Source organism: Zootoca vivipara, chromosome 12 (assembly GCF_963506605.1).
Source record: "Zootoca vivipara chromosome 12, rZooViv1.1, whole genome shotgun sequence".
NCBI classification, from domain to species: Eukaryota; Metazoa; Chordata; class Lepidosauria; order Squamata; family Lacertidae; genus Zootoca; species Zootoca vivipara.
The window spans coordinates 53564174-53585976 of record NC_083287.1 but is presented as its reverse complement, the minus strand read 5'-3'; the positions used below and the strand labels follow the sequence as shown (position 1 = coordinate 53585976).

At 43.1% G+C, this 21803-nt stretch overlaps 1 protein-coding gene across 1 annotated transcript; it reads left to right on the top strand.

The window, feature by feature from the left end:
- Window positions 1-1090: 1090 nt before the first annotated feature.
- ARF1 (ADP ribosylation factor 1) lies at window positions 1091-20939 on the top strand. Its single transcript, XM_035129283.2, has 5 exons — window positions 1091-1376; window positions 15081-15263; window positions 16420-16530; window positions 18409-18533; window positions 19338-20939. Exons 2-5 carry the CDS (start codon window positions 15116-15118, stop codon window positions 19497-19499), a joined length of 546 nt encoding a protein of 181 aa, XP_034985174.1. The 5' UTR covers window positions 1091-1376; window positions 15081-15115; the 3' UTR covers window positions 19500-20939.
- The last annotated feature ends 864 nt before the right edge of the window (window positions 20940-21803 follow it).

Here is a 21803-nt window from a genome sequence, read left to right as displayed (position 1 = left end):
AGGAGGGAGAAAGGTTGCTTTCTGCTGCTGCAGAGAAGCGGACACGGAACAATGGATTCAAACTGCAAGAAAGAAGATTCCACCTAAACATCAGGAAGAACTTCCTGACAGTAAGAGCTGTTCGACAGTGGAATTTGCTGCCCAGAAGTGTGGTGGTCTCCTTCTTTGGAGGTCTTTTAAGCAGAGGCAGTGTTTCCTGTTCGGCAGGGCGTTGGACTAGGCCCTTGTGGTCTCTTCCAACTCTATGATTCTATAACTACACAACCATGGCATATTCACCTCTACTTCTCTTGCTTTATCTTGCGGCGTGGGCGTTACTTCCTGTGTGTTTTATGGCAAGCTGCCATGGCAGTTGAAATCCAATAAATTCCCTCACAGTCGTCCATGTGGACGCGGTGGGGCTGTTTGCTCGACTCAGCAGCTCCCCTGAATTCAATGGGGACAGCGTGCATTGGGCCCACGTGCTTAAAACTGACAGAAACATGTTTTTTTTAAAGAGAGTAAGCAGGAAACTTATTTCACCGCGAGGAAGTATTGCATATATTCTGAGGGAAACCACGTCCCCCGGTCGCCTCACGACGAGGGGGCGGGGCAAAGAGACCCGCTGGGCCAACAAGGCTCCGCCCCTTGTCCGCCGGGCGCGCTCCGGCTTTTCTCGAGCGCGAGGCTAACTGCCGTTCGGCGTGAAAAAGCGCGCGCGCGCGCGCACTGTCGCCGGGCGATCTCCACCGCCGCGCGCCGTCAACGGCATTTTGAAGAGGCGCGCGCGCGCTTTACCCCTCCGGCGTTCTAACTGTCTACATGGGCACGAGGCAAGGGTACGAGCGCGCATGCTCTCCTGCAGCTTCCCCTTGACTACACTTCCCCACCTCCCCTGTGGTTTGTGTGTGTGTCCCGCCCTCTTCGCCCGCTCTGCCTTCCCCCCTCCTTTTGGCGCACGCGCGATGCTCTTCCTTTGGCCGCCCCGCCCAAAGCCCCGCCCCCTGCCTCCTTCAACCTTCCTGCTCTCCGGGGCTCCTCTCTCTCTCTCGCCCCCCTTTCTGCGGCGTGAGGTAAAGAGGGGAGGGGTGGGTGGTGGTGGTGGGACACCCACGCGCACGCACAGAGCGAGCGAGTGAGGCCGAGAGAAAGAGGGAGCAGTTCCCTGCTTACCCGTCATGCTTTGCGAGGTTCCCTGGCACTGACGTGGCCGCCGGGAGCCGCCATCTTGTGTGCCTGGGCGCAGTGAGGGAAAGAGAAGGGAGGGAAAAGGGAGGAAGAAAGAAGGAAGGCGGGGAGGAGGGGGGGAAAGGAAAAGAGAAAAAAAGAGAGGAGAAAAACGCAGGGAAGGAGCAGTCACGGTTTCAAAGCAGCGAGGCAGACCGAGACGCCGCCCGGTAAGCAGCGCTACCCTCAACACTTTGCCCCGCTTTGCTTTTTTAGGCTGAAGGCGGTCGGGGAAGCGGCGAGAGGCCGGGGCGGGCGGTGCCGGCGCTTGGGCCTAGCTCAGCGCCGACGGGCGAGGGAGGGTGGTAACCCGGAGATTCGGCTCTCCTCTTGCCATTCCTCCGTTGGCCTTTAGCGCCAGGCCGAGGAGGGGAGCCGCCGCAGGCCGCACTGCAGGCTTGGCCTCGGCGGAGGAAGCGGGGGGGGGGGAAGAGGCCCTTATGAGACTGAAAAATACTGACTTGCTTGGATAGTCGCGGGAAGCGAGACGCAGCTGAACGGCCCACCCTTGAACGCTGTCCTCGCCAACCATCGAATCTTAACGGCTCACGGCTAGGAAGCAACCAGGCCTCATTCGGCCGCCCTTCCTGCTCCCCCCCCAAAGACCCTCGAATTGTTTTTTTAATGTAAACAGCCAATTGTTGTTTGTCCTTGTGGTCCCCCGCCCTCGCCCCAATCTACGCCGGGCACATCCTTCAAACACTTCTATTATTATTATTATTTTACTACTACTACTACTACTATTGCTGCTGCTGCTTTGTAAAAATGTCTCATCCAGCCCTCCTCCCCGACTCGCTTTCACGTTGCTTTCCTTTACTTCCTAAAGTAGCAGCTTAAAAATAAAAAACCCTCTTTGACTGAACAGTTGAGGATTGTCAGGCATGTCTACTTAGTTTTAGCTGGACTTAGAAGGGGGGAACCCCCATGACTATGAGGACACACCCCATCATGACCTGCTGCTTAGTTCGAGCCCCTGGAGGAGGAGTTTGAGCGCAACACCCCCATCCCATCCTCCCCAAAAGCTTGTGATCTCAGCATTTGGGGGTACATAGAGGATAGGTGGACAGGTCTTCCCTCTCTTTATTTCGTTTCTTGTAGGTGATCCCGAGGTTTCTGGGTATGGGGCGGGGAAGCTGATTTTGATCACTTAGTCACTCACTGGTGACTTCATCAGCAGGACAGAAAGTTACGCAAGTGCAGAAAAAGTGTGAAATGGCAGAACAGAAAGCTCCTCTTCGTCCTCCATTTCCAGGGGAGAAATGGTTATGATACCATTAACCATTTCCAGGGTTGAGATTTGAGGCTTTATGCAGCAGACACACAAAGCAGTCTCATTGCTACATGGAATTATTTCATAGCCCTCCCCGAAATACACTACAACATTGGCAGTCCTGCACTCATTGGCACAGCTCCTCTTTGCAGCCAGGTGCACTCTACTGGCAACAATCCATCCTCTTATATTTTTAGCTAAAACAATTTCAGTTGAAATATTTCTCATTGAGTTACGGTACTTGGGGGTTTTTTTTGCCAGCTTGTATGGTAGTGACAGAACTGCAGTGTGTCTGTGAGGGAATGAGGAAGGGCAATAGTTTCTCCAGTGAAGGGGTTTGGTACCCATGTCTTTTTTCTTGGCCCCTTTGGATAACTAGCTCCAAGTTGGCTGTGAAGGAATACCAGCGAAATGCTGGTCAATATCCTTTCTTAATTATGTATGCCTTGTAATTGGTAATGAAACATCAGGTGTTTGGTGGTGTTTTTATTTCTTAATAAACTCTACAGTACATTTAGTCCTCCATTCATGAATACGGTTTAAATTATTTAGTTCTCTACAGACCTCTTCCCTTATTTGAAAAAAACATTGTTTAGCTTATGTTTTTAGCTTAAACTCTATAGCTTAGAAGTGTATGAAAATCCAGTAAGTGTTTCTGTGCATTCTTTGGGTATGTTGGGTGAAACCTGCAGAATAAGGAAGGATCCAGATTAGAGAAGTTCAGCTTTCCCAACCATTCAGTTTTGTTTCTCCCTCCTCTTCTAGTGTATATCTATCCACTCTTGCCCTGTATCTGAACTTAAGAAGGGGATATTGTGTGAACAGTTAGGGGAATATTACCCACATTCTCCTGCATTCACATGTACTGTGGTGCCTTATTTTCTATATTTAAAGGATTAAGGCTGTAAGAGAGTGTGCTGAAGGCCTCCATGGCTTGTGAGTAGAGTGTGTGTGTAGGGGAGGTGCAGGTAATTACTTTGGTGCTTGTTGAGGAAAATTGGCTGTACACCTTCAGTGAACAAATAGGATATAGTCTATATTCCAGAATGAACACTGATAGGACTGTTGGTGTGCTGCTGGCTCATTCCAAGGAATATGGTCATGTGTAAGAACAAGGCAGATTTTTCCTTCTTCCTCTCTCATTTTCTTCTGACTAATTTCTTTAGATGCAGCTTCTAAGGAGCTCTGTGAAAGAGGGCCATGAAAAATGCTCTACAGGTTGTTTTACATAACAGTCCTTGTGCTGGAGAATTCATTGGGTAATTGGCTGGAGTAAGATTAGAACAGAATTGTTCTTGTGTTGATGCAGACACTTTTATTGTCATTAACATTAGCAATATTTAAACATATGAAGTAATTGCATTCAGTGTTCAAAACTCCCATTGTTCTAGGCGCATTTTGTGATGGAATTTCATTAGCCGAAGTAGTTTCTGAGCTCTGGGAGCAGTCCCGCGCCTAAGATTTCAGATTAAAACTGCAGAGTGGAAGGAGGACCTTTTTCTGCCTCCCCACTTCCGGCTACTCTCTGAAACTGGGAAGATACCCTCCTAAGAATACAGTGGTACCTTGGGTTACCAACACTTCGGGTTACAGACTCTGCTAACCCTTGGGTTAAGAACTTTACTCGGGATGAGAGCAGAAACGGCGTGGCGGCAGCGGGAGGCCCCATTAGCTAAAGTGGTACCGCAGGTTAAGAACGGACCTCCGGAACGAATTAACTTTGTAACCAGAGGTACCACTGTATTAGGGGGGTGGGCAGGGGAAGGACTAGAACATGTCAAAAATGAACATAATATTTTAGCTGCAGCACATTTTTAGCTTTGTATTGTTATTTGAGAACTGTGCCTAGATATTCCCTTGTTGCACCTATAAACTAGGTCAGTGTTTCTCAACCAGTGTGCCTCCAGATGTTTTGGGACTACAACTCCCATCATCCCTAGCTAGCAAGACCAGTGGTCAGGAATGATGGGAGTTGTAGTCCCAAAACATCTGGAGGCACACTGGTTGAGAAACACTGAACTAGGTTTAAGGTGCCATTTAGCTGCTAGCTTTCATAACTTACTGTATATTTTTAACCCAGGAAAATCTTCTCAAAAGTCGGGGGTCGTCTTATATGCCCAGTTGTCTTATACGGTAGTTTCTAACACTCATTACATTGTCATATGGGAGGTTGGATTAGTCAGCCATAAGAACTTTGCTGTCCTTTCGACCACAAGGAAACAGGCACTGTCTATTGTGCAAACTCCTTCGGGGAAGTATCAGCTTACACCGTAGCATGAGGTACTTATCATTGTATTAAAACTTTGTGGGCCATAAAATCAACCAGCTTCATTGTTTATCTTTGACCTTGTCGGTTGTTGTCTTCAACTTCAAGTTTGTTACTTGGGTTGGGCACACCAAGAAGCCTTAACTGGAAACACTCATTATTTCTGAGGTTAGAAAAAGGTTAACTGTTGAAGTGGTTGTGGAGTTCTTACCAAGGTACTCCACACTCCTCAGAAAGTGAGTGTGGGTGATCTTTTTTGGCCCAAGGCATTCACATGTGTCCAACCCGTGGCCACATGCCAGTGGTGGATGTGGCCACTCCACCCTCATATTCTGCGCACACATTCACAGTATGCATGTCACTTGCAGACACACAAATCAAAAGAGGAGGAGTTGTCGTCATTGCATCAATTAGCAATTTGGTGACTAAGGTGTTTATTAGTTTACTTTAAGTTACATGTGTCAGTTTCTTCACAAAGCAGGTAGAAGTCCCAAAGCACTAAATCTATGAAACCAGGATTCAAATTGCCATTCAGCTATAAAGCTGACTGGGTGACCTTGAGCCAGACATTGTGTGTCCACCTAATCTACCCTGCAGGGTTGCTGTGAGTGGGGAAAATTGGAGGAGAGCCATGTATGCCACCTTCAGCTCCTAGGTGGAAAGGTGATCTAAATATAAGAATATTATCGAAGGAATGATGAATAGCAATACAGAACATATATACTGCAGTGTTTATCTTCCCCCCCCCCAAAAAAGAGTTTGACACACACCACATCCAACACATAAATGGACATATAATAGCCACCAAATGCCAGACCACTGGTGCTATCCAAATTCCTTGGAGAAACAAATATGCTGAAGACTTGACAATTCAGCACCACACAAGCTTCACTCTAGACCAGGGGTTGTCAACCTGGTCCCTACCACCCACTAGTGGGCGTTTCAGGATTCTAGGTGGGCGGTAGTGGATTCTACGGCACAAGCTGAATCCTTCCATCGAACACTGGTGGGTGGTAAGGAAATTTTACCATAAAGAAAGATGCATTAGTGGGTAGTAGGTATAAAAAGGTTGACTACCTCTGCTCTAGACAGTTTTCCATAGACAGGCTGTCACAGAGAAGACCTGTGTTTCTTTTTCCAGACGTCTCTTGGCAGGGGCACGCAGAGAAAGGCCTCGGGTGTTGATCTCAGGATCTGGGTAGGCCCATGCAGGGAAAAGTTTTGGGGTCCCGAGCCATGCAAGGTTTTACAAGTCAAAATGAGCACTTCAAATTGGAGAGCTAATAATTTGCATCCCCATCACAGCACTAGGTTGGATGGGAACATTTAAACTTTTCTACCCCACGGCATACTGTCTTGTCTTTTGCTTTTCCCATTGTCACCCAAATCCATGTGGTTTGGGAGGTGGCACAGAAAAAATTGCTGGGAAACTGTATCAGACCTTTGTTCCTGGGGTTAATCAGCCCTGTTATAAAGCAGTGCTAGCTCGTACAGGTATCATTAATCTCAGATTATGAAGTAATTCAGTGAAGTTTGTTTGCTGGTTGGTTGCCTATTTTCCAAGATAATGTGCACCAGAATTGCACTTTTAATACAGTTTAGTCTTATTTTAGACTTTATAGAAGAGGCATGTTGTATGGTTGGACGTATAAGCATTAAATACCCCTTTGTTGTAATGAGGTTTCTTTCTTTATAGCTCATGTATGATAAACTTGTACGGAATAAAATCGCGTTCATTGTGCCTCTAACTCTCCAAGCAGACTCCATCCAGTAATTGCCCTGCCCAGTGAGGCCAATGTCCATCTCTTCAGCATTCTGTTTTCAATAGTGGAACAGTCCGAGATCCCTGGGAAGATTACAAACTGACCATATGAGCTGCTGCTTGTTGAGTCCTAGGGTTAAAGATATGCTGCCTTTGAAAACATTGAGGTCCTATTTAGCAGTCAGAGCTATTAGTCATTGCTAAACTTGCTTTTCATGAGTTTTTTTCTAATCCTTTTTTCAACCACTTTTAAGGTAGTGACTTATTGCCCCAACCAGCTAAGGTATGTATGCATCGTGTGAAGTCCATCCTTTGGACAAAAGGAAGCATTCAAATAATGCATAACTATTTTAATTTTTTTGCAGATTAGCCTACCTTTGGAGGGAATCTCATCTATTCTAAGCACTACTTTTGCAAAAATAATTTGTCTTTTTTGATATTTATATTTTATTAAGGTGATTTCAGTTAAAAGAAGTAAAGTGCTACAGAAAAAAAAGGGAAAGTAAGGGAGAAAAATGAGAAACATAAAAGTGAAAATAAAAAGCAACATATGATATTCCCATACTTTCTTGCATAAATTAGTATAGTGCTATTGTCCTAGTGCTTATGTAAATGTTAAAAGCATACTACATTTTGTATAAACTCGTTCAAAATGTTATCGTATTTATCCATACAGAATCTGCGCCTGTAAGCAGTCCGTTCATAAATTGCCAGTGATGTCATATCAGTCTACTGAATGAAGGGTATCATATCTTTATTTTTCCAGTTCCTCAATATGAATCTCTTGGCCAACATTAGGGCACAGAAAATCCATTTCCCTTGTCCCGTTAATAATTTCCATCCTGCAGGTATATAGTTCAATAAAATATTCTCCTCTGAAAGCTTTAACTTTTTCTGCACAGTCATAGTTACACAGTCTAGCACTCTCTCCCAAAACTTCTTAAGTAAAGAACACTGTACAAATACCCTCTGTATATATATAGGGTCTGACACTTCTGTTTCTAGTGTATCTGAAGAAGTGTGCATGCACACGAAAGCTCATACCAAAATATAAACTTAGTTGGTCTTTAAGGTGCTACTGAAGGAATTTTTTTATTTTACTGTACAAATAAGTTTTCCTTGCCACATTTCCAACACAGCTATCTTAGCTAACCCCTTTGATACAACCGTAAAGGGTCCAATAAACTCTTAAATATTATTTTTTTGTTGTATTAGTCTTACTTTTAAATCTAATGACACCTTAGGTATTGAAGCTAGTACATTTTCCCACTGTCTGGGTAATACTGAAAGTTCAAATTCTTCCATGACAAAAATAATTTGTCATGAAACTGCTCAATTAATCTTCTCCTTGGCCTGTTCCATGACTTATTTGACCAAGCAAGACATACTATGCTCATGCTATGAGAGATCTAGTGCTGTAGAAAGAGATCATTTGAAAACAAAATAGGAATGCCTGTGTTACTCTCATACCTAAACTAGCTTGCTAAGTGCTGCTTCCTTCCCATTTGAAATTGGGAAATAGTGCTTATGGGGGAATCTTGATACCCTAGCTCAGGAGCATTTCTTGTCTGAGCAGTTAGCAATCATTTACTTTTCTTATACCCTGATATGGTAAGAATCTCTATCATTGTCCTATTTGTTTCAAATTCAAATGTATTTTCACATGTTTTATGACTTAATTGTTTTTCATTAAGATTTTGAATCATGTATGGTCTAATTAGGATTCATTTTAAAACATGGTTATTTTATAGGATTGGAGAACAGCTGGAATTCCTTTTACTAACTTGAATATTTTGCTGTGTCAGCTGTCCAGCCTTGAAATGTCATTTGAGCCCCTTTTTGCAACTTTTAGGCAAGGAGTTTTAGTAAGCTTCCAGCTTTTGCAACTTTTTAAATATATTCAGCAGTCTTTCTTGCAGTATGCAAAAATCCAACAATATTATTTCTAAGTAATTTTTTGGAGAAGTGAAATACCACATGCTAATATTTCCATTCTCAAATTCTTCTTTCATAGGCGTCTCAGTCCAAATGTGTTACACACTATTGTTTGCTTCCTCCTCTGATTGATAATCTCACTAGAGTGTAAAAACAGTTCAGTACTTTTCTGTGTGGGGTAACAATTAATGCAGCTTAATATTTAAGCCATTTACTGCGAGAAAGTATTTTGCTCTAGGCCTGTGTGCTGTTTATGCTTTTTGCTTGTCTAGGTGCAATCCATTTAGGTTTCATTGCTGGTCACAAATGAAGGCACACTCAAGGAACATGCAGTTGTTGTTTTTTTATGTGGAGAGTTGCACCATGTGTCTGTATCTAGCAATCTGCCTTCCTGTGCAAGAGCCCAAAAATTGTGTTAAAAGAGCTATAGAATTATTGAAATATATGTTTGGGACTAAACTAGACATTATACAGGATAGGTAGAAGCTTCCAGAAGCAGCAGCCCTATGAAATATCTTCATCTTCCTCTTACTGTAACAGCTAGTACAGACCACAGAATGTGAAGTCATTGAATTGGATTGTTTCCCTACCCCTGCAAATGAGCAAGTGAAGCAGTAATAGGAAACTCTACCACACAGTGATATCACAGTGTGTTCTCTTTTACTAATTGTTATGACTTTGAAAGCAGAAGATGTTTGAGACCCAGAGACTTACTGCCAGGGAGCTCCTTATGCCAGCATGCTGCCAGTACAGATAGGCAAACAGGACTGATGTTTGAGGGGAGGCAAGGGGTGTTAAAAGACTCTGCTGCTCTATTTTCTTAAGAATAAAGGGCTCTCTACCATTGAACAAAGGGACAGAGCCTAGGGCTTACCGATCAGAAGGTCGGCAGTTCGGATCCCCACAACAGGGTGAGCTCCCGTTGCTTGGTCCCTGCTCCTGCCAATCTAGCAGTTCAAAAGCACATCAAAGTGCAAGTAGATAAATAGGTACTGCTCTGGCGGGAAGGTAAACGGCGTTTTCGTGCACTGCTCTGGTTCGCCAGAAGTGGCTTAGTCATGCTGGCCACATGACCCGGAAGCTGTACGCTGGCTCCCTCAGCCAATAAAGCAAGATGAGCGCCGCAACCCCAGAGTCGTCCGTGACTGGACCTAATGGGGTCCCTTTACCATTGAACAAGTCTCTCTTCACACCACTCTTTGGATGCAGCAGTGGATATACATACACGCCTGCTATTATAGGGAGTGCTAAATATGAAATAACATTTCCCTGTATGAAGTTCACACCAGCCTGCAGTCCATAAGGTATAGTGGATAAAGTATATGTGTTGGTGGCTGTTGCCTCGTCATGAAGGGACTTTGAAGGGATGCTAAATGGCCAACTCTGAATAGGACAAATGCTTGTGCTGCATCCATGCACATTAGCCAGTCTACACGTCTTACATGAACAGCCAGGACACTGCTAGTATCTTGAAGCACTCTTTAGTTTATTTTTTGAAAAGCAGAACTCTGATTGTGGGGAGAACCTGTAAGTATCAGTTGGGGATTAATGTGTGCAAACAGTCTTGACCACAAGGGAATTGTTCTGTAGCAAGCAGCACATGATACTGAAAACATTGGTTAGCCTAGCTTGGCTAGCTAGTGAGTTTGTGTAGTTTTAAAGTTAAGGTATTCCTTTTCTAATGCCCATCTTGTATTTGTAGTCCATGCAGGCTGAAGGTACACAACTGCATAGTAAAATCTCTGCACATTCTTTTGGGGAATGAAAGCTGTTAGTAGTCATGAGGTGTGTGAGGGGGTGGGAGACAAAGTATCGAAGAAATGGTTACTTGGACTTGTAGAAAGAAAGGTGAAAGGGCAGTGGAAATGTTTGGGGAAGGGCAGAAATAGTTGCATATTGTACTCCAGTACAGTATCCTCCCCATAGCATTATTTTTACACTTAATTTATAGTTTTGTAAAGTTCCAAAATGGTCAAGAAATGCTGCAATGGACTATTGCATAATAATGATTTTTAGTTAATCCTGTTCCCGTGGAACCTGAAAATTAGTCTTTTCCAACTCCAGATTAGCCTTACTGAAGTCTGTAAAATTAAGAGTTTATGGGTTGAGATTTTAAGTATAAACGTACACACAACTGTACACAGAGTGGCTGGGGGAACCCGGCCAGATGGGCGGGGTATAAATAATAAATTATAAATTTATTATTATTATGCGTAGATATTTTAGTTTTGATGTTATCTTAAATACTGTAAACAGCCAGAGGCAATTGAACTACAAAGATTTCATGTGTAGTTTAGACACAACTATGCAATGATATGTATGGACTGTGTGAAATAAGCTGTTATGGGCACACAACAGTCAGGTATTAAGAGTGTTGCATGCAGCTTCTGCCTGAGCCATGGCTGGGGAACCTGTGGGCTTCTAAATGTTGAGCTGTATCATACAGCCATGCTGCCTAGAACTGATGGAACCTGGAGTGCTGCAGGTTCCCCTCCTCTGATCTAAGGATGGGTCCATGCAGTTAGAATTCACTGTGGCAGTGAATAGAAGTTCCTAAGAAAGATTCCCACACTGTACTCTATGCTGAACTGATGTTAATAACTACTCCCCTAAATGTTTGTACTGTAGTTGATTCATGCCATCAATCATGGCACCAGGTAAGTGGTGGCCTCTGTTTTTTTGCTGCATAAAGTTAATATCTTTGGTGGTATTTGAAGCAAAGGTAACTGAGCCCCTGTTACGTGCAGTCTTCTCGTGAGTTTGATATCATGTGCTTAGTGTCTGACATGTTTAAAAGCAGGGGTTTAATCTCAAAATATTTAAGCTTCAAGCAGAAAACAATAAAGATAATGCAGTTTTTTAAATTTTGGCCATCAATCTTTTCTTTGTTATTTTCGAGGTGTCTTTGTTTCCTGAAGCATTCTTGAGAGTCATACTTTTGGAAATCCAATTAGCAGCTGTTGAGTGGTGTTGACAGTGATCTGCAGGAAACTGAACATTGTGTGACTACCATGTTATACTGTCAGCTTGTCCTAACAAAGTTGATAGGATGTGTTAATTTGCAAAGCTAAAATGTGAAATGTATGGATTGATTATCTTTGGGGCACTCCTAGCAAGCATGTGGAATATGTTTTGTAAGAAAACACGGAATATTCTTGGCAATGTGTTAATTTCTGAAAGAGACACTATAAGCAGGTGTCTTCAAAAGAAAAGTGATTTCCCAGGATAACATACCGTGTTTCCCCTTTTTTAAGGCATAGTCATAATATAAGCCATGGCAGGGTTTTTATGCATTCGTGAAATGTAAGACATACCCCGAAAATAAGACGTACCTTGTTGCTTCCCTTTGGAGCCTCAGAGAGGCTTGAGACCAGATGGGAGGGGGCCGAGGCAGAGCGGCAGCGGGGCGACTACGGTGGCGGGAGCTGTGCCGCCGGAACGTTATGGGCCGCATGGCCCGAAGCAGAGCGGCGGCGGGAGGCAGAGCGGCGGCAGAAGCCCTGCTGCTTGAACATTGTGGGCCGCATGGCCCGAGGCAGAGCGGCAGCGGGGCGACTGATGGCGGCGGGAGCTGCGCCGCCGGAACATTGTGGGCGGTATGGCCTGAGGCAGAGCGGCGGCCGGAGGCCCGCTAGCCCTTCCACACGATTCTGGAGGCTTTCCTGCAGCTGTTTCTCTGGGCCGTCAGGCTGCAATTTCACCGAGCCCCTCCAAGCCACGGCGGCGGCGGCGGCATTGGCAGTTCTTTAGGAACTCGCAGATCTGGATCTCGCAGTTCTTTAGGAACTCGCGGAACCAGATCGGGCAAAACCTGGCGCGCAGCGCAGGCGCAGGACAAGGGGCGTGATCCAGCCTCGGCAGCCCTAGCGACGGCGAGGGGGGAGTTACGAGCCTGCCGCTGGATGAAGCAGCCCCACCCCACCCCCTGCATAGTCTCCGGAGCCAGATCCCTCGGCAGGATCACTTCCCGCGCCCACTGCTTAAGAGGAGCTGCCGGTGGAGCGCAGGGAGCCTGGAGGGGTGGCGAGGAGGGCAACCTGTCCGTCTGCCCGCATCCCTCTCGTAACTGCTGTATGGTAACTTGGCAAAGAGGTTTCCCACCTCATCGTCCCTGCAGGCAGGCAGCCACTTTAGAGGGGAGAAGGGCAAGGGGGAGGGAGTTCATTAATGTTTGGAGAGTCAGCTCAGGAAGGGGACAAAGGGAAGGCTTTAAAAGCATCGCGAACGGGGAGATATTCATTTTTTCCCCAGCAAGGTGTCCCAATGCAACGGCTTGAGTATCTCCTCTTTTACGTTGCAATCTGCGTCAGTTTTTGCAACCGATAGGGCTCCAGCACCGGCGCCCAGAGCAGATCTATCCATAGACAGTTCTTGCTTCACAAAACCCGTAGCACCGTTTTTTTTTAAAAAAAGACACCCCCTGAAAATAAGACACCGTGTGTTTTTTTGAGGAAAAAAAGTTATAAGACGGTGTCTTAAAAAAGGGGAAACACGGTAGTTGAGTTTGATTTAAAGCCATTTCCCAGTGAGCTAAGAACATTGATACATACTTACTACAATAATATAGATAATTGCATTTTCTGCTAGGTTAGTATTTACAGTAGTTGTGGAGCAAAAGAGAACATGGGTGAATTTGCTTATACGTTGCAGAGCATTGGAAGGGCTGTGCAGAGAGTTAAAAGCTGTCCTGGAGTAACCATGGCCAGAAAGCAGGACTTGTTTTTCACTCCTACAAGGCCCTTCCTCTAACCAAATAAGGATTGTTGTTTGTTCCTCTGGTGACACAGAGAATGACTGAAGCTCTAGGAAAAAGCTGCTTTGCTAATATGAACTATTCACGATGTTTCTCCTGTTCTTAGTGTGTAAGTGTAATAAAGGTGTGAACCCTGTGTTGACTCACTGTATATAAAATGTTCTTTTTGGCTGCCAGAGTGAAATCTGTTGCTAAATAAAGGTAATGTGTTTTTTTTAAGACAAGCAATGATCCTGTTCTAAGAAAGTGCTTTAAAATCCACATGGCTACCAATATATAATTTCTTTTTCTTTTTCATGTGCTTGAACCGCGGTGCTAGCGGTCGATATGTCTGCCAAGTGTGGCTAAGTAGAAGCTGTGTCCCCAAGTAGCCATCATCTTCCCCCCCCCCCCAGCCTTTTAAAGCCTTCTATGAGACATAGTATTTGGGATGGATGGAGAACCCCAGGAGCTTAGTTGCCTAAGTCTCTGTTGATGCTGGGTTGTTGTTGTTTTGAATTTTGAAACGGTGTTTTACCCTTTTGTATGAATTGAGCTGCTGGAATCTGATTTTTCCATCTCTAAATTATCAAGTCAATCATAATTTTGGGGAAGTGGTGCCTAGTGTGGTGTGGATTAGTGAGGCACATTTGATTTTTTTTCCGTTAAGGAAAGTGGAATAATCTTTTATTATGACATTCCTGCTAATGATACTAACTTCCTTGTTACTATAGCATATGTATGACAATTTTTAAAATGCAGGAAATTGGTAGCATTGTGCTTTTACTCAGACATTTTAAAACCTGGATGCTAGTCATTTTAGCACTAGGACTTTGCAACACAACCTCTCCTCCCCCTGTGTGGCCCCCAAATTTATTCTGCAAATTGTCAGGGTGGGGGACAAGGAGAGTGGGGGAGCACTAGTGCACAAGTGGAAGTCCTTGTGCTAATGGAACTGCTTGGTTAGATACAATCCAGTATATTTAGGTTTGCAATGTATTTCAAGTTGTAAGACTTCCCTGGTAGCCTACAATACTTTCAATACAGTCTTATTATGCTATCTCAGAGTAACTTGGGAGTGTCCTCACCCTTCTTGGTGCCTTGCCTTGCTTGTTACAAGGTTTGGTTACAAAATAAAAAGTGCTTGAAAATCAATAGGAATAAGTTGTGAAATCAGACTCCAGTGGTCATTTTCTTTGTTTTGATGTAATAAGGATTTCATGTTCACATCTGTGAGAAGCAGTCGTATAAACAAATATGTTTCTTGTACACTTTGAATGGTTTCTCTAGAATACTATATACTGAAGAATATGAAAAGCATTTACTGCAGCAAACATTTCATTTCATACAACCCTTTTCAGGCAGACCTCACAAAGTTTATGTAAGAGTCTTGAACAAAAGCATTGATTTTTTAAAAAACATAATACAGTATAATGGAAAAGGCCATTTGTTTAGAAGAAGTTGCCATTTCTCACTCCTTTCAAAACAAAATGCTTCTGCAGAAGGCCCTGTGATGGGAGAGGGAGGGGCTACCATTCAAGCTGGATGGTGGGAATTCCTCAAGCTTCTTTCTTCTCTTCCCCCGAACTGGTTAAGATAGTCCACTTGCAGTGTCCTACAAAACCCATTTTGTGTGTCTTGTGTTAAAACTATCTGTTACTGTTGGTCTTTTTGCAGTATCCAAAGCTGAGAACCCACCATTGAAAATGACCTTTCCAATCTAATCCCTGTTCACACTCTTAAAACTTCTGCTCTGCATTAAGCCCCCATTGTTGTGAGGTGGCCTTTCACACTTAACACTTGGAAATAAATCTCGCTAAGTTCCCGGGGGCTTTTACATCTAAGGATTGAGCTGGGTGTGATCATCACACTGTACAGAACTAACTGTTTTGAATTTATTTTCTCCTAGATTTCTTTGTCCAGTGAGTGAGCCCAGACTTAAGCATGGGAAATATTTTCGCTAACCTCTTCAAAGGCCTTTTTGGCAAAAAAGAGATGCGCATACTTATGGTCGGGCTGGATGCTGCAGGAAAGACTACTATATTGTACAAACTTAAGCTCGGTGAAATAGTAACTACCATCCCTACTATAGGTAAGATGTTAAGCAGCTTCCCTTTACAAATATGTGACTGTTTTAAACATTTTTAAAAGGAGATAAATATTGGAATTGTACGCAGACTGGCAGTACTGTTGAGTAAACTTGCATATGGTTGGTCTGCGTATGTCTGTGATGATGCACTTGTTACCCAGGTGAAATAAGCATTTGGTCGCTCTAACCATGTTTGTAGATCCATTACAATTCATTGGTTAGAGAACACAAGATAAAACTCCAATATTTCTTAATTTGCTTCTCTTCAAGAAAGGATTTGACTAATGCTGGAATAGTAGAGGGAAGAAAATGTTGACAATGTCTATGAATGTTTAAGATGTTGCTACAGCCATTTTTGTTGCTTTGGTTAATATCTACTGTGATATGTAATATGTTATCTCATTGGTCGGTTGTATTTCCATTTTAAAATGAGAAACTAGCCATAGGAGAGGTGCCATACTGTACATCTATTAAAAACTTGTGGCAAACATTTGAAAGAAGCAGCATTGCGAAATACAGTAGAACCTTGGCTTACGTTACCCTCGGATAACGTAAACCTCAGGTTGCAAAAGTGGCAAACCCAGAAGTATTTTTCTGGGTTTCACCGCATGCGCAGACGCGCTGTATGCGCCGCACGCATACACAGAACAGGTACCTCCGGTTGCGGAAACCTTAGGATCTGACCCGAGCTCCGGAATGGATCCCATCCGCAACTGGAGGTACCACTGTAATACATGAAGATTGGCCAGTATGCTTATGAAAATGACATGCAAATAATATTTAGGTGCAATTGCGTATTCTAACTTACTAGTGGCTCTTCACTTGGCAATATGTTTTCAGTGTGGCCTTCCATACAATTCAGCTCTTTGGACTATAGTAGCTCACTGACTTGCCATTTCAGATGCAAAAATCTGTGTTAAATAAGTTGTTTACTCCTTATGAAGTATATATTTGATGAGGTATTAGTATATATTCTGAATATACATTTTAAGACGCTTTAAAAATGTGGACCAGTTGGTCAGGAGATTGTGTGTGGGGTAAGAAGCATATAATTAAATTTAACCATTTCCTTCTATACCTTACCGTAGTTTAGGTTATATGGATGAGCATGCTGTTTCATTGTTAACTGCTCAACTTTTCTCCCACTTTTTTGTTTCAGGTTTCAATGTAGAAACTGTAGAATACAAGAACATTAGCTTCACAGTGTGGGATGTAGGTGGTCAGGATAAGATCAGGCCACTATGGCGCCATTATTTCCAGAATACACAAGGTGAGCTATTTTCTGTATTGACCATATACTGTTTTTGTATTTATAGAAATGCACTCAGGCATCTTCAGTTACTTCATAACTATGTTGATAGCATGAAGTAAACCTGTCAGCTACCTATCTAGTACTGAGTGTGATGGGATATGTCTTTAGGTCTTTCTGTCCCACAGATCTTTGTCATTCAGAATGTGAAACTTGCAGTAGGGACAGTCTTTCCTTAGCACAAGTATCAAGATAGGACATCTCCATTCTGCGCCAGCTTAGGTTATCTTAGTTCATTCACATATGTGACATAACCCTTGCAATTGCATTTGGAGTGTTTTCTTTGCAAATATGCCAACAGTTGCATTCCCCTAAATCAGAACCATAGTTTTGCCTGCAAAAATAAAAATAAAAATCTAGATTCCGTCTCTAGCATCTCCAACGGAGATCAAGGATCATTGCTGTCTGAAACCCTGGAGAGCTGTTGTCAGACAGTAAAGAGGGTAAAAATACATAGGCCAGTCTTCTGATTCTTTCTGCAAAAGATAGCTTCTGTGTTCCCAAAAATTAATCTCTAGATTCTATATGATTCCTTTCCACAGGGTGTACAAAACCAAGCTCCAGTAGTATGCCATGGTCAGTACATGTACCTTCAGTGTTGGTTTCAGGTTTTGTGTCATTGCTTGGCAGCCAAACAAAAGGAGTACCTAGCAAGCTTGCCCAATTGCCCCATCTCCAGCTTCTGCAGTAGTTTTTGCCATACATTGGTTTAAAGTAGCTGTGCACCTGTGTGTAACTCCTCCATATCACCCCAGAGAACAATTGAAGGCCTTTTGTGGGCCAATTTGAACCCATGGACTACTGGTCCGTTTTGGGTGTTCATGTCAGCAACACTAGCCAGGTGTCCCTTCTTTTGAATAGAACAAGTTCAGGGAAAACTGAAGGCAACTCTCTAAACCTGCTAGCATGTTGTAACTGAGGGTATATAATGTGTATAATGAAAACCACTTTCAGGTCACTTGGTGGCCTTTTGATTGTTAGCTTCATTATCTTTTAGCGAGGTTATTGCTGTGTGCATTAAATCTTGTATCTGTTTTATTAGACTTAGCAAAGGCTGTGACAGATCAGCATGTGTTTTGCTTTCACAGTTTACCTTTAAGCACAGGAGCTGCTACATCGGTGATGTAGACGCATAACTTGACATTGTTGCCTGTTGTCTCACTGCTTTTTAAATCCTTGTTGAGGCTGCTTTGTCTTATGGTGTCAACGTTGCTGTGACCCGAGAGCTAAATTTTCAGAATCACTGGAAAAACAAGATGATCTTAGCTGTAGGGTGGCTTCCCTTGAACACTTGGTTAGATAGCACCACCTTAGGATCTGTTGACTGACAAGTAGAGGTAAAATAAGTCCCATCATGTTAAACAATTCTCTAAATATTGATCTTTTTTTCTTTCATCTGTGGCTTTGGCATGCAGAATTTTGGTAGGCACTTCTTACAGTTTTCTAAGAGCCCAAGAATCTTATTTAAAGGGTTCCTACTCGTACTTCCCTACCTTGTTTGCAAATGTCCAGAATTATCCCATCATTGTTATAGCCTTTGATTTTGAGCAGATTCCAAAAGATTATATACCTCCATTGGCTTGATCAAAAGCAATACTTGATTTCTAAATTGAGTAAATGGCTTCTTCACATAGTTCACTATTACTTGATTGCTGTGTGGTTAGCTTTGGCCCCGTAACTGCAGTGAATTTGATTTAAATGACATTATAGATTGCCAGTGCCTATTGGTATAGACACATTTTTATGACAGTAGACCTAGTTCCATACTTAAAACTTCCTTTCAGAAAGGCTCTCTGTCTCCATGCCTGTCCATGTAAACAACTGTTGTTTCCTTTGTAGGTTTGATCTTTGTGGTTGATAGTAACGACAGAGAGAGAGTCAATGAGGCCCGAGAAGAACTTATGAGAATGTTGGCAGAAGATGAGCTCAGAGATGCTGTCCTTTTAGTGTTTGCTAACAAACAGGTAAGTGATCGTGAACAGCATAGCCAGAATGGTCTCCCAGGGTTCCCTTTGCCTCCAGTTGTGATGGTGGGCTGTAAGAGTTCTCACCTTCCAGTCACACTCTGTTGGTTATGCCTATGTCTGTGGGCCTTGCTGTCGGCAGTAGGCTGGAAATAATATTACTGACAGATTTCAGAAGTAGAATATATGGTCTCTTGCATGACACAATTGCATTAAGGAGCCCCCGGGACTTCCCTTGCAACACAAAACATACAATTTTACCATGCTAAAAGTGTGGTTCTTTATTGACTTTCCCGAACTACTGTACCTCCAAACAAATTGGAGTTGTGGCACTGCAATGCCTTTATGTAGGGGTTTAAAAGTACCAAAAATATCTGACAGATTCTGAATTTAGATGATTATATGGATATCCCAGAGAATCTGCTTCTGTTGCCTTTACAAGTCTCTCTTTTCCATCACTTTTTCTCCACCACACTTAAGACAACTTGGGAATTTTGCATGCTACAACTACAGCCAGATTCAAAATTGCCACTCTGTACTATGGGCCTTCTGTGTGCTCACTGGATTGAGAAGGGCGAGTTGCTACTGTTGCAAGCCATGTGAGAGTACAAGGATGTCTTTGGCCTCAGGGAACCAGATCTGGTTCTGTCTATAACACACTGTAGTCCAAATCGCACAGGTTAATGGTCAATGCAACATTTTACCATTATGCCACATTTGAACTGTTTGTTGCAGATTCTCCCTGTGAATTCTCTAAAGGAAACAAAAATCCATTTTCTAAAGCAAATTGCTTCCATTTTTCAGGACCTGCCTAATGCGATGAATGCAGCAGAAATCACAGACAAACTAGGACTGCATTCTCTTCGCCACAGGAACTGGTATATCCAGGCCACCTGTGCCACTAGTGGAGACGGTCTCTATGAAGGACTGGACTGGTTGTCCAATCAGCTCCGAAACCAGAAATGAAGCCCTAAAAATACTCTTCTTTTCCCTCTTTTCTCCACCCCTCCTTATTTCCTCCTCCTTCTCCTCCTCCTCCTCCTCCTCCACCCTTCGCTTTACTCTAATGTGGCAAACCATGCTACTTTGTGGTATTGAGTGCCGGAAGCTGTTTTCATTTCTCTTGTCACAGGATGTCCTCCACCATGCTGTACATGTGGCAAATCCAAGCCTGAAAACAGTTTAGGTTTCTTATTTAATGTAAATAGTTCTTGTTTCCAATGAGACAGTTTCTGGTACTCCTATGCAATATTACTCAGCTTTTTTATTATAAAGAAAATCAACTCGCTGTTTAGTACTGGGAAAGGGATTTGAAGTGGATTCAGAGAAAGGTTGCCAGTTGTCTGGTTGTACGCTAGAGCTGAATACAATCCCTCTTGGCTCGCGAGGTCTGTGGGGAGGCCAGATTTGGTGGCTGTTTTTTAGCCTGGAGATGTCAGTTTCTTTTTTAGGAAAGAAGGAGAGCTGAAACACTTGAACAAAATGTCCATTGTGAGTTCTGCAACAACTTGAATACCAGCAATTTAACATGTTATAGATCCATGGAATGAGCGGCATCCTGGATCTTCCTGTGCTTGACAACCTCTTTTGTGTTTTTCGTGAATGTGGGATCTCCTAAAGTCAGAGTTCGGTTCAGTTCAGGCCACAGACTTAAAGAGAAATTGGCGCACATGTAAAAAACACTATGACCCTCTAGTGCTCTCTCAGATTTGGGCAAGAACGTTTTTCTCCTCTTGCGTCTAATTTGGATGCCATCCTTTACCTGTTCTGTTGTCGCCCCCTCCCCAAGTGTTTTGGACTTTTCTCATGTAGAACTACAGGACTCCAGAAGACACATGATTTCCACAGAGTACAGCAGCCCATAGCAGTGCTCAGCTCTGTCATCAGCAAGTACTGTACTTAAGTAAGAAATGCCATCCAAGCCACCTAATGTAGTGTTTAGGGGGGGGAATACTAAAAGCATGAGAGTTTGGAGTTTCATTCCATTCTAGAAGTGTTTGATGCCATTTTTTGGAACACTCCCATATCTGTATATGTGTGGAAACCCCTTCGCATCCCTCATACTGCAAGGTTCAGATTTGCCATCAAGAGGACCTCTTAACTTTTTTTTTCTTTTGTATTTTGATAAAACACTGAAGAAGCTGGAGCTGTTTAAACTTTAACTTGAGGAACTATCAGAACTGGTTTGTTTAGTGTTGTGGAAAATCTCTTTATTTGCTTTCAATACACAGTAATCAACTGTTTTGTATACTTGTTTTCAGTTTTCATTTCGACAAACAAGCACTGTAATTAAAGCTATTAGAATAAAAATCTCTTAACTATTTCCTGGGGTTTTCATGCTTTGCCTGTTCCATCTTGCTGGGCTCCATAATCAAATACATACTGAATAAAGCCTTTCATAGTGTTTGCGCTCGTCAGTTTTTGCTTTTGAGTAGCCACTTCCAGTTCCCTTCCTACCTCCTTGAGCTCCTGCATATTGAAGTAAAGAAGAAGTCCACAAAGTTAGAGTAAAGCTGTTTTTCCCCCTCATATATATCATCTTAAAGCAGACTTGTGAATGCTATGGAACATGCCCCTCTTGTAATCTGCCACATACCAGTTCAACTCTTACTTGGGAACATATTATGGGATATGGTGAGTTACCATATGGGTTGTGGGCAGAGTATTGGCAGGAACAGGCTAGTGGGCCAGAACTGTTCAAAAAGCAAATGAGGCATATACACTGGATAATTTTAAATTTGTGTTATTTAGTCACCCTTCAAGAATGACCCTACACGTTATGTAAATAGCTGAATTAGGGAATTGCCTTCCTTGAGCAGGGGCTCCCCAAAAACCTGCTTTCAGCTAGGTAAACATGTTTGCAACCGTTAAGTAGGGTTGCCATACGCCTGGAATTTCCTGGACGTAGCCAGTATTCGGCCCTCGTAAACAGCTTCCAGGTGGAAATTGCACAAATCCAGGAAAATTCGGACATATGGCAGCCTGTGTTGGGAAGTATAGATTTTGGCGAATTTCACTAAAAAAATAGCTCAAAAACTCAATATTGCAAAAAGAAAGCTCAAGAACTTTGGGCATAACAACAGCTTTGGCAAAAAGAAGAAGAAGAAACAACTTTAATGTCTGGATTTTCACTTTTTGAAATACGGCAACCTTCGTTAAATGGATTCGTCAGCATGGGAGGAGGACCTTCCAAAACCTCTGAAGCATGAAGGGAGGTGCAATTACAGCCTTAGCTGAGCTAGAGGAGTCCTGTGAGTTGGGGTCCTATGT